General features: G+C 51.6%; 1 protein-coding gene across 1 annotated transcript; it reads left to right on the top strand.

Annotated features, from left to right (window-relative positions):
* Positions 1-8040: 8040 nt before the first annotated feature.
* Positions 8041-16623, top strand: LOC125610344 (keratin, type II cytoskeletal 71). Its single transcript, XM_015493401.2, has 9 exons — positions 8041-8557; positions 10839-11053; positions 11700-11760; positions 12215-12310; positions 12643-12807; positions 12987-13112; positions 14196-14416; positions 15061-15095; positions 15850-16623. The coding sequence occupies exons 1-9, from the start codon at positions 8111-8113 to the stop codon at positions 16059-16061; spliced, it is 1578 nt and encodes a 525-aa protein (XP_015348887.1). The 5' UTR covers positions 8041-8110; the 3' UTR covers positions 16062-16623.
* The last annotated feature ends 1681 nt before the right edge of the window (positions 16624-18304 follow it).

Below are 18304 nucleotides of genomic sequence, written 5' to 3'. Positions count from 1 at the left end.
AATGGTCCTGGGACAATTGGGTATCCATGTGCCAAAAAAAACATGTTGTACCCTTACTTCACATCACATACAAAAATGAGTCACAATGGATTAATAATTTAAATATAAGAGCTAAAATTATAAAGCTCTTAGAAGAAAATAGAGGAGTAAATCTTCATGACTTTGGATTTGACAATGAATTATTAGATGTGATACAAAAGTTCAGTCACAAAAGATAAAATAGATACATTGGACTTCGTGAAAGTTAAACACCTCGTACATGAAAGGACATTGTCCAGAAAGTGAAAAGACAACCTATAGAATGGAAAAAAATTGCAAATTATTTATCTAATAAAGGTGTCTCCAGAAAATATAAGGAAATCTTAGAATTCAACAAGAGGAAACAATCCAGTTAAAGAATAGGGGAAGAACTTCAATAGACTCTTATACAAAGAAGATGTGCAAATAGCCATGAGCACAGGAAAAGATGTTCAAGGTGATTAGTCAATAAGGAGGTGGAACTGAAACACATCAAGGTATCAATTTACACCCACTCGGTTAACTATAATGATAATCAAAAAAATAATAAATAAATAAATATTGGTGAGGATGTGGAAAAGTTGGAACCCCTTTATGTTGCTGGTTGGAATATCAAATGATCAGCCTCTGTGGGAAGTAGTTTAGCAGGTCCTCAGAATTGCTACATGACCCAGCAGTGCCACTCCTAGAGATATATCCAAAAGAATTAAAATTGGATGTTCAAACAATAAACGCACACATGTTCAGAGAAACACTACTCCTCATTGCCAAAGGTGGAAACAGCCCAAATGTCCGTCAATGAGTGAATGGCAGGAAAATTGTGATACAGTATATATGTACAATGGAATATTACTTAGCCATAAAAAGAATGCCATATTGATACATTCTACATTGATAAAACTCAAAACTATTATGCTAATTGAAAGAAGTCAGGCAAAAAAATCACATATTGTATGATCCATTCATATGAAATGTCCAGCTGAGACAAAGTCAGACAGGTTGTAGTGTAGGTTAGCAGTTGCAGAGGTAGGCAAAGGGGTGGGTGGGGGTGGGTTACCAATGGGTGTAGAATTTCCTTTGGGGGTAACGGAAATGTTCTGGAACTAGACAGAGGTGTGGGTGGGGGTGGGTTACCAATGGGTGTAGAATTTCCTTTGGGGGTAACGGAAATGTTCTGGAACTAGACAGAGGTACTGGGACAATGTTATGAATATACCAAATGTCATTGAAATATTCAATTTAAAATGGTTTGTTTTATGTAAATTTCATCTAAATAAAAAATAAAAATAAAATTTGGAAGGATAGCAGAGAAGAGGCCAGAGAAGCCATGTCCCTGGACTGTGCCCCCAGCCTTTCTTATATGGCACCTGAAAACCTGGTATAAGGATAGGTAGAGCCATCCAGAGCCAAAAAGGGACAGAGACAACCTACCCTTTATTTGACTGGCCCAGGACAAGCCTGGAAGTCTTGGGGGCCTCTGAGGAGCTGGACTTCTAATGGCCAAGAGCTGCCCATCCTCTGGACATCTCTGTGTGGCCCAGATAAGTGCAGCCACAACTCTGCCAGCAAATGAAGGGCTTGTTTAACTAACTGCTGTGTCTCAGGCTTTGGTCATGGAGAACCATTCACAGCCCTGTGTGTCCATCATCATCGCTGTTGATGGATGTTGTTGAGTTGAAGCAATTGAAGCCCAAGGAATGGCAACATCCCTTTCCTTCAACTCCTAAGGCCCTGGCCTCTGCATTACTTGGACCAGGATTTTGAATATCTATCTTGCTGAAGATCCCAACCCCACTCTATCTTGCTTTCTAGCTAAAGTGGGCACAAAACCCAAATGTTGCTAGAACCTTCTCTCCACCTGGGATTGAACAAAAGCTACAAGTCTCAGCAATGGCAGACCTCTAATCATGGAGAAATCCTTGAAGGCAGCCTGTGCCTTCCCCTGTCCCTGTTTGCGGCAGGTACTGGCACAGAATGCAGCTCAGCAAATGTTGAATGAACACAGAAGATGCCTAGTCACAGCACTGTGCATGGTCCCCTGGAACCTCATCTATCCTTCTTGCAGCTTCTCCCAGTGCCTCCCCCTCGGCCATGGTCTTCCTGTTTTCTGATCTTACAAATATTCTCCATGTTTCAAACTTAGGGTAGCAGGAGGCTTTAACTGAGTATCTGAATTTGTTGGTGGAGAAAGTCTCATTGAAAAGTATCTTTTGTTAAAGAAAATGTGTATACACACACAATGGAATATTACTCAGCCATAAAGAATAATAAAATTATGGTATTTGCTGATAAATGAGTGAAACTGGAGACTATCACGCTAAGTGAAATAAGCCAAAAAACAATAACAACAACAACAAAAAACCCAAAACCCCCCAAAACAAAAAACAAACAAACAACAACAACAAAGAAAGTCCGAATGTTCTCTCTGATATGCCTATGCTAACACACAATAAATGGGGAGAGGAAAGAATAGAAGTTCATCAGATTAGACAAAGGGGAATGAAGGGAAGGGAGGGTGAATAGGAACAGGAGACAGTAGAATGAATCGGACGTAGCTTTCCTGTGTTCAAATATGAATACACGACCAGTGTAACTCCACATCATGCCCAACCACAACACTGGGATCCTAATAAGAATAAGTTATACTCCATGTAGGTATCATATGTCAAAATACATTCTACTGTCATGTATATCTAAAAAGCACAAATATTAAAAAAAAAAAAAAGAAAATGATCTTTTGTGATCTTGAAAAGTCCCCTTGTCCATCCTCCTGCCTTAGAGAAGGGATGTGCTCTCAACCCAACTAGTCACAAGCTCTCCTGCTTTCATGGAGTCAGGGACAGTGAATGAATGAATAACTCCCTCACTCGGCCCTTAGCTGGAGTCCCTGCATTCCACGGCAAGTGTTGTCCACTCCTGGGACAACCAGGAGTCGGGGGCACGGGCACTAGGGGGAGGGAGCCCATTTGGGATAGAGAGTGATGAGCTCAGTGTTTTCCACTATGGTTCAGGTGCCAGAGGGACATTAGAGAACGGAATTCAGAGGCTGTGGAAGGACAGGTGGACGTGTGCACCTGGACTGTGGCAGGCACTGGCTCTCTATGTTTATGCACCAGGAAGTCAGGACAGCTAGGACAGTTGGTGGCCAAGAAACAGCCCACAGCCAGACTGCCTGGGTCTGAACCCTGGGTCAAGCACTAGCTGTGCAACCTTGAATACATTGCTTCACTTCCTTGGGCCTCGGTATCTTCATCTGTAAAGTGGGGATAATAATGGTACCCACCTCCTAGGGCTGTTGTGAGGATTAAATGAATTAGTCTACGTGAAGGGCAGAGTGAACATTGCCCAGTGGTAGCTGCTACCAGCAGCCGCAGTGTCATTATGGTTATTTATAAAGCACCTCCCATCCTCCTCGGGAAGTAGGTGGAGCAGGGGTTGGTGCCCCCTTCTTAGAGATGTGGAAACAGAGGCTTGGGAAGGTAGCAGACCTGCCATGGTCACACGGTTCCTGAGTGACTGAGGCGGGACCAAAACCTGGTTCTCGGGTCCCAAGTCCATACCCTTCAACAGAGGTCGGGGTGGGGAGGAAGGAGATGACTGGCCAAGTCCAAATGACTGGCCACCGAGCTAAATAAGGCAGAAGCAAGGGCTGCCCCCAAGGCAGCCAGATGCAGCAGAATGGGCATGGAGCTGAGTGCCTGGCGGGACACTCCCCTGTCCTTACACCCCAGCTTCTGTGGATGAGCTCACCTTTGGCCTTGTCAGGAGCAAACCTGCTGCCAAGCAGCTGTCCTGCCCCAGATGAGTGGCTCTGATGGTGGCCAAGTCCCCCAGGAACTGCAGTCCCCCCAGCTGGCTTGGGTTATGGGCACTTCCTACCTGAAACTTCAGGAGGATGTGGAGGTGCAAGGAGGTGGACTTCGGGAGGAATTGTAGACAACATTCCGTGTCCTGGGTCCACGTGCTGAGGAGGGCTGGCGGGACCTGGGCTGTGTCATTCAAATAGCTCAGCTCATTCTCTCTAATTTTGGAGACGATTATTTTGCTCAGAGAACCAGCTGCTTCTCTCTCAGTGCCTCCAGCCTCTGCCCATCCACCAGTCCTACCCACATGCCAGTGAGATTCTGCTTCCTCAAACATGGACTGCTTAGGTTTCCACCGGCTCTATAGCCCTCAGTGGCTCCCCGTCACTCACCCTGTCACATGAACAGTTGGGATTTGGGGTCACTCAAGGTCACCCTTCACTCGTGATTGCTCCAGTCTGGGGGGATTTTTTCTCATAAATGACCTGCCTCCTGACGGCCCGGGCTTCTTTCCTATTTCTCACTTCCCGTCCATCCAAGCCTCATCCCTTAAAAGGCTGGAATCCGAATCCCCTCCTCCAGGCAGCCCTGGTGGGTTTATTGTCCCCAAGTCTTGCCTCTTCTCTGTGCTTTCATCTTTCCCGAGCAGTTGCCCTCTTGTGTGGTACTGGATTCTCTTGCCCTTTTGCCCTTCTTTCTCTAAGGGCCTCTCCTGGAGGCTCCTGGGATCCGGGAACACCGAGCAGGTAGAGCAGACATGCCAATCAGAACCAAAGGATCATAAACAAATGTGTCCAAGTGGCCGTCATCACAGGTACAGAGACACAAAATTACAGATCTTGGCTTTGATTCTCTAATTGACACTCCGCCTGTGACCTATTTACAGAGTAAAACTGGGGCCCAAGCGTGTCCATGCTGGGTCAGAAATTGCTCAGAATTCCATTCTCACATAGCCATCTGTGAAGGGCAGGAGGGACAGGAAGCTGCGACATGGTAGCTCACGTGTTGTCTCCACCAGGTCAGGAGGCCTCCCAAAGCAGGGACTCTGTCACCTCCTGTCCCCAATATTTCTAGCTCTAAATTAAAACAGGGGCTGAGGCAGGACCTTTGTAACCTTGGTGAAATGGGGCCTATCCTGGTTTTCTTGCCTCCCTCCCTTTTCCCTCCAGCAAAACACAAGCATCCCAGGAGCCCTAGGCCAGGTCCACCCTTCCTGTGGGTGGCCCGCACTCTCCTGCTCCGTCCTCTATCATTGTCCTCATCAACAACACGGGGTGGTTCTTTCCTAATGGCCAGTGCTGATAACTAATTCATACTAGAGTGTTAATGACTCGTTAATAGTCAGATGAGCTGCTTCTTCCAGGGACATCTGCATTGGAAGGGTCACAGAGACTAAGTTCTTTTGGGGCAGGAGATTTTGGATTGCCCTCTTTTGTACTTGATAGGTGCTCAGTAAGAATTTGATAAATGGATCAATACTATGGACGTGAGGTGTGTCTATGGGGAACTTCCTATTGAGCTTTGTGCCTGGCAAGCACTTACTAGACAGTGGCTCTTGTTATTGTTTCTTATGGTGCATTATCCAGTGTCAGGAATGGTCTGAGTGGAGAGCCTGGGGCCTGTGGGGACACCACCCCTTCCCTGTCCTCAACATCTGATGCCACTGTGTGGGAATGTGCTGATCCAGATGCCCCCTGGGAGAGGAAGGAGGGAGGAGAGGCCAGGCCAGTGCTGCCTTATTTCTTATTTTTGGTCATTGATAAAAGTTATTGGACATTAAGTATGCACCAGATACACAGGGAGCACTTGATGTGGATTAACATGGGTCATCATTATAACCACCATATCGGAATTCATTGCTCCATTGATAGTTGGGGAAGCTGAGGCTCAGAGAGGCCATGCCAAGCCCCTCTGCTGAGTGATGGCATGGAATTCAGGTGCCTGGAGCCCGGGCTCCCATGTAGGTGAACCATCTCTGTTTGGCTGCTTCCCCAACAAAGAGTTTCACAGTGGGATGCTCAGAGGCTGGAACTGGACTCTGAGGGGAAGCAGAGAGGGAGTCACCACTGGGTACGTGGGATCTCACCCAGACCCCAGCAAACACAGTTTCTGACAGGCAGGTATCAATGGACAGAGGAGTCGGGGCAGGGGAGAGGGGATGGGGCAGAGTTCAGGGTTTTAAGCAGGATTTCAGAGGAGCCGAGGAATTTGGGTCAGAAGAGATGGTGAGAGAAGGAGTCTGGGCTGGATAGGAGCAGCTTGGCAAAGTGAAGCGAGCCCAGTGGGTGAGGAGTCCTTAGCCAGGCAGGGGGCAGCAAGGAAGGGGGCTGCGCGATGGGGCAGGGGCAGGGGCAGCAGCTGCAGGGCATTGGTGGCTGCCTGGGATGCTGCCATGCATGGCACAGAAACATACGGCCAGCAAAACCATGCACAGAGGACCACCATGCCAGGATCGTGGCCCAAGAGGCCTAGGGCATTATTCCACAAACTTCTGTGCTGCCAGAATTGGGCACAATTCTGGGCACACCATGGACCCTAAGGGAAGGTGTGCCAAAGGGAGAAAGGGAGGGAGGGGGAGGGGGAGGAGTGTACTTGGTGGGCTCTGGTCTGGAGAAGCTTCCTCCATCCTTACAGAGGAAAACTAAGATGGCGTGTGGTGTGGCCTTAGAGGTACATCACAGGAGCTGAGCACAGAGTCACCGTCCTTCCACACATCCAAGCACAGGCTAAGGGCTGGGGAGGTGAGCAGAGCTAGTCCCGGAAGACCTGGGAGGAGAGCAGGAAGTGGGGTGAGAGGGAAGGATGGATATGGAAGTCGGAAAGGAGCAAATAAAGAGGGATGGAGAGAGATGGTGGAAAGAGAGAAGGGAGGGAGAGAGACTTCAGTAGGAATGATGAAGGCAAGATGGCGGGCGGGCGGGGGGAATGAGGAAGAGAGGCAGAGGAGGGGAAGGAAATGGATTCCAGGCCTACCCCAAAACAAGTAAGAGAGAGACCCAACCCAATCTGTCTCTGGGTCCTCCTCCCTACTGTGTCCCAGCCAGCCAAGAGTGGCAGACCACCATGGGGTCCCAGCAGGGATCTTTGAGCCAGGGCAATCTCCAGGGGCAGAGCCCACTGTGGTGATCATGAGGGGACTAGGGCCCATCACAGGAGCCAGTAACCCAGGATGGAGCGGGCAGCAGGCAGAGCCTTGAGGCAGGCACCATAGGACTGCCTGGCAGGTTGGCATCACGCTCACTGGGTCACCCCCACTGGGGCCTTCACTGAAGCTTGGACTCGTGGGGAGGGCCCCATGAGGCTTCCTTCTCAGCTCATGCAGCATGTGTTTGAGCTCATGTTGACAGCAGCTGAGGACAGGTGATACCTGGACAGGTAGCTCCAAGCCTCATTAGCCAATACACTTTGTAAGAGAGACAGAAACAGTGGAATGGACCATTCCGGAATCTTTCCTTGAAATCCCCAGGCCACGGGCTGGCTGCTGACTTCTCTGTCTGCCTTCTAGCAGAGTCTCTGCCCAGCTCCATCCTCCCCTCCTCTTCCTCATTGTTCAGTGCATGAAGGGCTTGCCCCTGCCCTAACCCCCAACCTGCCATATTATGGGTGTTGGAGAAGTGTGAACATCTGGTCTAGAAGCTCCTGGCTGCCATGTGCCCACGGCTGGCTCTGACATGGGCTGCTCATGTCCCGTGTCAAGGACAGGGTCTCTCCACCCCACCCCCAGCTGAGACAGTTGCTGTTCTCTGTGGGTTATGTCTCCGGGATGCTGGGGAGGGAGAACACCTGAGTGATCTTCCCCTTTCTGGACACAGCTGTGGTTGGAGCCCCCAGACACAAGGTGGCCAGCCCTGTTCAAGGAAGTGCATCCCTTCTCTGTTCCCTGAGCCCCCAGGAGGAAGCCAACCATCCAGAGAAGATTAATCAGAACAGAGATGGTGAAGTACAGGTGACGCCCCCCTGGAGAGGCTGAGGCCTGGGGCAAATTACCCTATAACAGCAGGTTAATTAGATAAGACCCAAATTACATGAGCAAGGCTTGCAAGCCCAGCAATTTGAAGGTTTCGTGTTGTTTCAGAGGTGGGGAGGGCCTGATCTCTAGCTCAGCATAGAGAAAATGACTTCTTGCTCCCAGGCAGGCCAAACCCACGAATTAAGCCCTGACTGCCCCTCCATAAGCCCAGTGCCAAGCATATATAAAGGCACCTGCCGGTCCTCAGCACAGCCAGCAACGCCTTAGCGGGATTCTGCCTTCTTCCCTCCTGCGTCCTCGCTCCATCTCTACCAGCAACATGAGCCGCCAGTTCACCTGCAAGTCTGGAGCTGCCTCCAAGGGGGGTTTCAGTGGCTGCTCGGCAGTGCTTTCTGGAGGCAGCTCGTCCTCCTACAGGGCAGGGGGCAAAGGGCTCAGCGGGGGCTTTGGCAGTCGGAGCCTCTACAGCCTGGGAGGCACCCGGAGCATTTCCCTCAACGTGGCCAGTGGCAGTGGGAAGAATGGAGGCTTTGGATTTGGCAGAGGTCGGGCCAGTGGCTTTGCTGGCAGCATCTTTGGCAGTGTGGCCCTGGGGTCTATGTGCCCAACTGTGTGCCCACCCGGAGGCATCCACCAGGTCACCGTCAATGAGAGCCTCCTGGCTCCCCTCAACGTGGAGCTGGACCCCGAGATCCAGAAAGTGCGTGCCCAGGAGCGGGAGCAGATCAAGGCGCTGAACAACAAGTTCGCCTCCTTCATTGACAAGGTGAGTCTGCTAGGACCTGGGGAATCTGTGAATGGTTCTGCTCTTCCCTTCTTGAACATGAAATTTGGTTATAGCAGAAGCATTTAGGTTAGATAAGAAGAGGCACTTATTGAGCACAAGGCAGGTATATTCCAGCATCAGGGTGACTTTGGAGTCCCTGTGTTAGAGTACCTTAAGATTCTTGATGTTGTCCTCTAAGAGAGAGAAAGCAGAGGCCGAGGCAATTTCTACTGACAGAGGCTGATGGAGGCACTGGCAGGAGATCCGAAGGTAAAAACCTGGTTCTTACTCTTGAGGGCCAGCTTGCTGCCAGTGCTAAGCCTAGGGTCATTCAGGCTGTGGTCAGGAAAGGCCAATTGTAGGGGACCTGCCTGTCTTCCTCCTGTACCATGCTGACCTTGTCCCTTAGTCACATGATCAGTGGATCAGAGGCATTAGTGTGTGGTCATTCCAGGTCCTCTGCATTCACGGATGTCTCTGTCATGGGCATTTATTTCAGTTGAGGACCCTCTTGAGAGGCAGAACAGGACCATGGGGAAGAGGTTTCCATCGTCTCTGGAGTCAGGCCTGGCCTCGCCCCAGCCCCGTTGGTGACCAGCTGTGTGGCTTTGGAAAGTTGCATGTCCTGTCTGAGCTTCCATCTCCTAATCTCTAAAGTGGAGATGATGGCCTCCCTCTTGGGGTTGTGTAGGGTTTAGAAAAGAAAATACACGTGAGGATCTTGGCACGAGGCCTGATACAAACGAAATACTCCCCAAATGGTGGTTATCACTGCTATCTTTTTAATGTCTAGAAGCTAAAGGAGGGGTGCTGGGGAGCAGGAGAGGAATCCTAGATCTGGAAGGACCTCAAGGGATCCTCCAGTGCAGAAAGACTCCTGCCTTTTTATGAGTCAACAAAGGCTGGGAGGTTCCGCCATGCCTAGGGCCATTTGGAGGATGGGAAAGGCAAGACTGGACCCTCAGCCTCCCACCTCCAGATCCAGGGGAGGAGACTAGAGGGCTGGCGGCTCCATGACAGTCAAGCACCAAGGACAGGGCAGCCCAAGTCCAAGTCTGGGCCATGTGGCCATTAGAGCTGACCTCGCTCCTGCCTTCCAGCCTGGCAGGGTCCCTCCTGCCCTCTTCTCAGCCTCAGGTGCCAGGGCTGGCTCTGCAGCTTTATTTAGAAGATCAAGGTGTTCTGATGATTGAGGTCTGATGGCCTGACACTTGGCTGGGCTAGTTGAATCCTATGGAGGGGGAATTTCTGGAGATATTGAAAGAAAGGTGGACAGGAAGATAGTCTTGTTCACAAAGCTGGTCTGTTCCCATGGGGAAGGAGGCACAAAACCTGGACAGTTCCAGAGTAATTTTAGTCCCAGGAGGAGATCAATCCCTTCACCTCAGACTGCCAGAGAAGATGGGCAAATCCTCTCAGCAATCCAGATGGGTACATGGTGTGCATGTAAACTCTGGGGTCCTACATACGTGGGTTTGCTCTGTGGTTCAGTCTTGGGGAAATACACAAAGAATTCAGGATTCGTTGAACCAAAGCAAATGCTAGAAGACCTTCTAGGGACAAACTGGTGGACAGTCCTATCTCAATGCTGAATCCCAGGCAGTGTTCCCATGTCCTGTGTTGTGATTTGGGGAACACAACCTTATTTAGACAGTAAACAGATCAAGATAAATATCCTTTTGAAAGCGGGGTCCCCCAAATCATACAAGAGGAGTGTATATAGATCAAACTCCCCGTGGGGGCCCAGCTCCATCTGTCCATCTTGTCCCACTTGCCATGCTTGCTCTAGGGAAGGTGGACAAAGGAGGAAGAGAGAGGCTAGAAGGAAAGATGGTGTTTGGGCCTGACTGAGGAACTTTAAATATCTTTGGCTGAAGCATCATTGAGCCTTGACGTGATGAAACGAAAAGGAGACTCCCTTCTACAGAAAGCTCAGCCTTTCAGAAAGATGCACCTGTCCTGCTCTGTCCTACTGTTGCCAGGCATACCCATGCCCTGCACTGGTTTGGTCATGGTGGGCTCTGGGCGATTGGATGGATAGAGTATAGTGTCTGGGTTCAATTCTGGACTCTACCAGAAATTAAGCTGTGCAGCTATGGAAAGAGGTGAGACTTCTCCGTGCCTCAGTTTCCTCTCTGTTGAGCAGAGCTGATTCGCCCACCTCATGTGGCTGTAGTGAGGTGAAGGAGAATATGCAGGCAGGGTGCTTTGCACCAAGCCCTTGAGTGACAGGTGTGACTCTTTCTGTGGGGCCTCCACAGTAGCTGGCTTTGGGTTCCAGGTGCGGTTCCTGGAGCAGCAGAACCAGGTGTTGGAGACCAAGTGGGAGCTGCTGCAGCAGCTGGACCTGAACAACTGCAAGAACAACTTGGAGCCCATCCTCGAGGGCCACATCAGCAACATGCGGAAACAGCTGGAGACCCTGTCCGGGGACAGGGTGAGGCTGGACTCGGAGCTGAGGAATGTGCGAGATGTGGTGGAGGACTACAAGAAGAGGTGAGTGAGGAAGGACCCTTTGTCACTCCCTGGACACCAGCCCCTGTCCCTCTCAGGGACCTTGGTGGTCACCCCAACTTAAAGTTTTTGAAAGTGGGGTAGAGCTTGTGATCATACCAAATAGAATCCCCCTCCAAAAACATGCTCTCTGCCACCCAGCCTCTGACCTGGCACTTAGGGCAAATGTCCAGTTAGCTGGGCAGTGGTCAGGGAAACCTTGGGTCAACTGCTAACATTCTCTCCAAGCTCCTAGGTCCTCACCAATAGGAGCGGGGTCCCAGCCTGCTCTGAGGAGCAACCCTAGAGCCCTTCCCGGGAGCCCTTCATCATTTGTAATGCTTTGCCCTTATTTTGGGGAGCAGCTTGGTTGGTGCTTCCTCTCAGATTTCCCACAGGGCTTTTGCTCCACAAGCTTCTTCCTCATTTCCTAAGCTGGATCTTCAAAGATCCTCTTCTTCCAAACTCGATTGCATGCACCTCCTCCAGGAAGCCTTCTGTGCCCAGCTGTCCCCACTGCCCAGTCCTCTGTGGCCTCCCAGTCCTACGCCCTCCAACAGGCACTCTGCTCCTCACTCGGGGTCTTCTCTGGGCACAACAAGGGGCTCTCTGTGAAATGCATGAGCCAATGAGCTGTGGCCTCTTGCAGGTATGAGGAGGAGATCAACAGGCGGACAGCTGCGGAAAATGAATTTGTGCTGCTCAAGAAGGTAGGGGAAGGTGGCCGGCATCTGGGGGCTGACCTGGCCCAGGGATGCTGAGCTGGCAGCATGCTCTGCCACCTGCCCCAAAATGAACTGATGCAGAGACAGTGAGGGGAAGGCAGGGGACTGTGATGAAAAACTGTCCAGGAAGAGCAGTGTGGGCCAGGGAGGGCCGCCATGACACGACCTGACACCAAGGAGTTCCCCTGCTGCATGGCACCTGGCCCAGAGGCCACAGGGGTGCCTCAGACAGTGGCCTGGCTAGGGCTTCCTTCCTGTATTCCTGCAGTGGAGCGGGTTCTCCTGGGGTAGGGTGCTGAGGCGTGGCTCCTCTATCCCCTTCTCCCTGAGCCACCAGGAAGGGAGGGCGTCTATGTCCCTAAGGGAGGCCCCTGGGTTGGGGTGGCCATTTCCTTCCCAGCTGCTCCATGGTGACTGGAGATGGATGGGCATTTTGTAGGATGTGGATGCAGCTTATGCCAACAAGGTAGAGCTCCAGGCCAAGGTGGACTCCATGGAGCAGGACATCAAGTTCTCCAAGTGTCTCTTTGAGGCTGTAAGTCTGTCTCTCCACTTTACTTCTTTCTGAGGGCAGCCAGTGGGTACAACTTTGCTCTGGGGGCTGGGGTGACAGAGGCCCAGCTCTCAGGAGACCTCCAGATAGTCATCCATCTCCCACTTCAACTCTGGGAAGCTCCTCAGCCTCCATCCTCTGCCTGGGGAGGGAGGAGTCCAGCCTCCCTCCATGGTGGTGGGAATCTGTTTGGACCCCTAGGGAACTGACTTTGCCCAGAGACATGGGTTCCAGGTTCCAAGTTGGCACCACTGGCAACTCGCTCACCTTGCCTGGGCAAGCTTGTTGCTGAGAGACCGCTCTTTCCCCTGCAGGAGATGGCTCAGATCCAGTCCCACATCAGTGACATGTCCGTCATCCTCTCCATGGACAACAACCGCAACCTGGACCTGGACAGCATCATCGACGAGGTCCGCGCCCAGTATGAGGAGATCGCCCTGAAGAGCAAGGCTGAGGCCGAGGCCCTGTACCAGACCAAGGTGAGCGGGGCTGAGGCTGGGCTGGGTGGGCAACACCAGCAGGCATGGGGGTGGGGCTTAATGGTGCCCAGAACAGAGGCAGTGTCCAGGTGAGAGTCCATTGTGCCCTGGTCCCATGACATCCACAACCTGGAAAAGCTCCCCATATTCATCTGCAACTCTGTGCTTTGGGGCCCTAGTTCCAGGAGCTGCAGCTGGCAGCTGGCCGACACGGAGATGACCTCAAAAACACCAAGAATGAAATCTCAGAGCTGAATCGGTTCATCCAGAGACTCCGCTCAGAGATTGATAATGCGAAGAAGCAGGTAAGGGACGCTGGCCCGTGGTCAAGGGCAGGGGAGCTGACTGGGTAAGAAGTGAGTTGACTGAGAACCGTGGCCTCCCAATCTCTGCCACACAAAAAGAGGAGGCCAAGGAGGTTGCTGCCTCCAACACTTGGAGGGTCTCTGGGGCACTTCTTCTCTTACTCCAAGCACCTGTGCTTTGAAGCTCTGTCACCCCGGAAGCCTCCTTTCCCCCAGGCTGGGCTGGGACCTCCTCCAACAGCCACATGCTCTCCAGATGTCTGTGCTTCACTGCCCGGGTTCATTCCTTCTGGAGTTTTCTGACACCTATCCTCCCACCCCCACTACACTGAAAGTGGGCAGGGAGCTGGCTGCTTTGTCCCTCCCCAGATTCCAGCAGCAGGCCTACACATAATAGCAACTTAATAAACATTTGTTGTTTTAATGACCCAGAAGGAGAAATAGTCTCAGGGAACACCCACTGAGGATTTACCCAGGTGGCTCCCAGGAATATGGGAGGAGCCTCAGCATTAGCAGATAAAGACAAAGATGCACACATGTAATAAAATAGTAGCAGCATCTATCATTTTTTCACACTTAATTCTCATGAAGACTCTGAGGGGCATTAGTTACCATCCCTGATGTTACAGATGGGGAAACTGAAGCCCAGAGAGGTTGAGGGGGTTGCACAGCTGGTGAGTGGTAGGGCTGTGCTTTGAACGAGGGTCTCCTGACCAGGAGACTGGACATCCTGTTCCATGCTCTTTCCACTCTCCTCTGGGACCTTGAAGAACTCAAAAGCTGAAAGTCAATCTTCTTACTCCTTTGTGTCCTGGAAATAGTATGGCTCTAAAATGTCTTTGAACTGAGTGGTGCTCAGATGGTTGCCATCCCAAGGTGAGCAAGATGCATGATTTTCCATCACCACAAACATCTGAGTTTAGGGCATGGAGCTAGATCTCAGGAAGGACTTCTGACCCTTCTCCAACTAGAGCAGGGGTGTGGAGGTGGGCATCTCTGTCCTGAGATCTTAAACAATGGGAAGGATTTGAATGGAGATGATGACTCCTTCTAGTTTCCTAACTTCTCTAATTCTTTGTTTAGGCTTCTAACCTGGAAACAGCCATTGCGGATGCTGAGCAGCGAGGGGACAATGCCCTTAAGGATGCCCGGGCCAAGCTGGATGAGCTGGAGGGAGCCCTGCACCAGGCCAAGGAGGAGCTGGCCCGGATGATGCGTGAATACCAGGAGCTCATGAGCCTGAAGTTGGCCCTGGACATGGAAATCGCCACCTACCGCAAGCTGCTGGAGAGTGAGGAGTGCAGGTGGGTGGACATGCTCTGGCAGGAGGCCCCTGAGGGTTTGGGAAGAACCAAAGGAGAAAACCCGAAAAGATCTTTATCCAGAAAAGTTGAGTTCTCAGGAAGTGATGGAGTGTGGGTGATAGAAATAACAATAGTAATTAATAATACCATCCATATTGTATCCACTCATACCATACTTATTTCATCCCTGGCAGTGCTACGTGGATTAGCTCATTCAATCCTTGCAACTTCCCTGGGTCTATCTGGGAACATCCTGCTGCCCCTTAAGCCCATTCCTCTATTAGCTCTTCTTGTTCCATCCTCCTCGCCTGTCCAGGTGCACCTTGAGCTTGTTGGAGGTGTGCTTGGCCTGCCACTCCAGCTTCCCCAGTGAGTTAGGGAGATGGGAAGCTCTGTGTATGGGCTGGACACTGGCACCTCTTTCAAACTATTATTTGACTGAGGTCATTGCCTGGCTACTCTAAAGATTCAGGGATGACCCCCAAAGCTTCTCAGGTTCTGCTTGTGTCAAAGAAGCACTGGAGTTTCTGCAGGTATCCAATGGGCTCAGAAACCTACATCAGTCCGGGGGGGAGGGGCGGGGGATAGCAGCTCTGAAGACTGGAATGGATGACATGCTCTTATTTCACTTCTCTCCCTAACAGGATGTCGGGAGAATATCCTTCCCCTGTCAGCATCTGTAAGTACTTGTGTGCTTTGACCTTAAATTGTGACTGTGCAGCCAGGGAAGGACCTTAGTCACCCCTCATGTGTGCAGATAAGCCGTTTAAGAACCAGAGAGGGAAAGGCTTGCTGAGTTCCCAAAGCCAGAGGGTAGACCCATGGCCAGAGATCAGGTGTCCTGACTGCCTACCCAGGTGTCTTTCGTCTTTATCATGTTGACTCTCTGTTCCCAGGGGATGGCAGCAAGAGATAGCTATTGCCAAAGGCGGGGTTGGGGGGACTGTTCTATGATGCATGGGTCTGTGTGAGGCTTGGGAAGCTGAGTTTGTAAATTATAAGTAGACCTGGGCTGGGATATTAGAGAACGGGGATCTTGGAGATCAAGCTGACAGTATTGGATCTCTGGTTTTCTCAGCAGGGCTTAGAGTCACACCAGAACATAGAAGATCTTCTGTCTCTCCCTAGCAGGGGAGAGAGGTTGGAGGGTGGAAGATTAGCAACGAGGTTAATAGGAGGGGCAGTGAGTAGGTGTCCAGGACAGGTGGGCACACAGGTGCCTTGGACCAAGGAGACAGGCCTCTGTGCATTAATAGGGCAAAACTCAGCTAGATTGGTTATAAGCTGAGAAAGCTAAGGACAGGAAGTGGGGTCAGGTGCCTTTGGAATATTCTTCCAACTGTGAGCTGGGCCCCTAAGAACCCTGTGTGTCCTGGGGAGAGGAGACCCCAGCCCTGCCTGAGTGGGTGCTGAGCCTAGCTCTCCCTCTGCAGCCATCATCAGCAGCACCAGTGGCAGTGGAGGCTACGGCTTCCGTCCCAGCACAGTCAGCGGCGGCTATGTGGCCAACAGCACCAGCTGCATCTCCGGAGTGTGCAGTGTCCGCGGTGGGGAGAGCAGGAGCCGGAGCAGTGCCAACGATTACAAGGATACCCTGGGGAAGGGCTCTAACCTGAGCTCCCCCTCCAAGAAAGGCAGTCGGTAAAGAGGGCAACCCGTGCCCTCCATCACCCAGGACCCCAGCTCTGGCTTCCACACTGTGCTCCACTCCCATCAACCCCTCCTCCACCCTGCTGGTCCTGCTCCTGACCCCTGCTTCTGGCCTTGGCTAATTGCTTCACTTCTTCTGCCTGAGCCTGCTGAGCCTGGCAGGTCTGGACGGCCAAGCCCAGTGCAATTCCTTCCAGCACACCCCCGGACTCACCATCCCCTAGCTGCTCCAGCCTCTCCTCCTCTGCCAGCCTCTGTCTCAACACCACCCTGGGCCTCAGATGGAAACACCCTCGCATGCTGGACTTTTGTCTCAGCTCCTGCCTCCGCTAGGAGGTGGCTCTGTGTTCAAGAGGAAGAGGACTGAGAACAACTGACCAAGAGTGGCCCAGGTCCCCACCTCCCCGCTCAGTCCCATGCTTCATTCTGAATGGGACCAAGCACAACTCCGGGTCTCCTTCTTCACTGTACTCACAAACAGAGAAGAGGAGACACGGTTCCCTTCTGTGTTCTTTAAGACCCTTCCTGTTGCATCTCAATAAACAGCACAATCTGAAGGCTTGGTCTCTGAGTGTTCAAAGTGCACACACGTGCCACAATTCAGATGCTCACGTGAGCACGCACACACATGCACACACGCACATATACATGCAGCACAGGCACATAAGTGCGCCGCCGTGTTGCCTACACAGCCTGTATTTGTATTTGATTTTCTCTGCAGAGCAGCAGCAGAACAAACTGAGCATGTATGTGACAGAGGGGAGGGAGCCTGGTTGGGGCAGCAGGCAATGGAGGATGGAGCACAGTTTGAGAGGAGGGCTGGGAGAGAAGGAGGACGAGGTACAGAAAAGCTGTGCATGCAGCCTGGTTGGTGGCTTTCTGTTGAAAGGGTCAGGATAGGCTGCAAGTTTTAGTGACTGTGCAGTTGGCACCTCCCCAACACATTCCTGTTGGCCCACTGACAAGATGGCCAGTCCTGCCTGTGAGGAGGAGTGCAAGAAGGATGGACAGACAGATTCCTCAGGTCTCTGGTTAGAGAGAGGTGGAGGGAGAGGAGGGGAGGGAGTCTGTGGGTGATGGGAAGTCAGAGTCTCTACAGCCAGTGGGCATGAAGCCCTTTGCGGAGCAGCCATGCTAATGGGCTGTTTGGGGCAAATGTTAGGGTTTCAGTTACAGAGACCAGCAAGAGGAAGCCGAATTGCCCATGGAGGTGAAGGGCCAAATCGGCTGGGCTAGTGGCTAGGACATCCAAAATAGTGACTGTGGCTTGGAGCAAGTTCACAGAGCCTGGCTCGAAATCCCCACCACCCAGTGGTCATCACCCTTTGGCCATCAACCAAAGCCCTCTGCTGGCCTCAAGCTGGAAGCCAGTGCCAGCAAGTAGAGGTGGAGGAGGGTGAGCAGATCTGACTCAGTTACAAGTTTGCTTCCTCAGTTGGCAAGGTGCGTGAGGAGTGTGTGCACGTGTGTTTGCACATGTGTGTGTGTGCATGTGTGTTTCCAGCAGTGGGCACAGACCTTGCCATTTCCCAGTGGAGACCTCATATATGCCTCACTGCCTCTGTTCCCCTGTTCCCTTTACAGTAGAAAGGAATGCAATGGGATAGCAAGAAGAACTTTCCAATCAAAAGGCTTTAAGAAATGGCTAGATTCTCAATTTAGGGACAGAGGCTTCTCTGAATGCATCTGGTTTATCATCCAGAGTTGGGCAGGGAGTGAAGAATTCTCCCACCATCCTTTATGACCCAGGGCTCCCATGGGTTCTCTGAGTGGGGAGGGTGATCCTGGGTTCTGAGTCTGTTTTCTAGAGCCAGAGAGACTGAGTGGAGCTTCCTGCAAGGGGCAGTGAGGAGCCCCCATGGAGCCTGTGGCAGGTTCACCGATGAGAGGACTCAGCTGGCTAACAGACCAGGCAGGATTTGGTGGACAATCTGGGGAATAAATCAGGGTACTGCAGCGAAGGAACAGTGACAGGGACTCAAAGGCAGGGAGGCCACTGTGTTACATCAAGCAAATCTCCATGGCCACTGGAGTGTGGCTGCCAAGAGCTGTGGTTGTGACCTTAAGGATCCTTTGGTTGTGTCTGGATCCAGAGGGAAAGAACAGAGTGCCAGATGAGGACTGCCTGGCATGGTCTCTGGTAGAGGAAGACACAGTGTGAATTTGTCCTCTGGTGGGTGCCTACCTGTCACTTTGCAGCTTACAAAGCACTGTCACATCATTATTTGAGAATGGCAC

This window comes from Marmota marmota, unplaced genomic scaffold, assembly GCF_001458135.2.
Source record: "Marmota marmota marmota unplaced genomic scaffold, marMar, whole genome shotgun sequence".
Classification (NCBI taxonomy): domain Eukaryota; kingdom Metazoa; phylum Chordata; class Mammalia; order Rodentia; family Sciuridae; genus Marmota; species Marmota marmota.
Note: the sequence above shows the minus strand (reverse complement) of the source record. Positions and strands in the feature narration are given on the sequence as shown.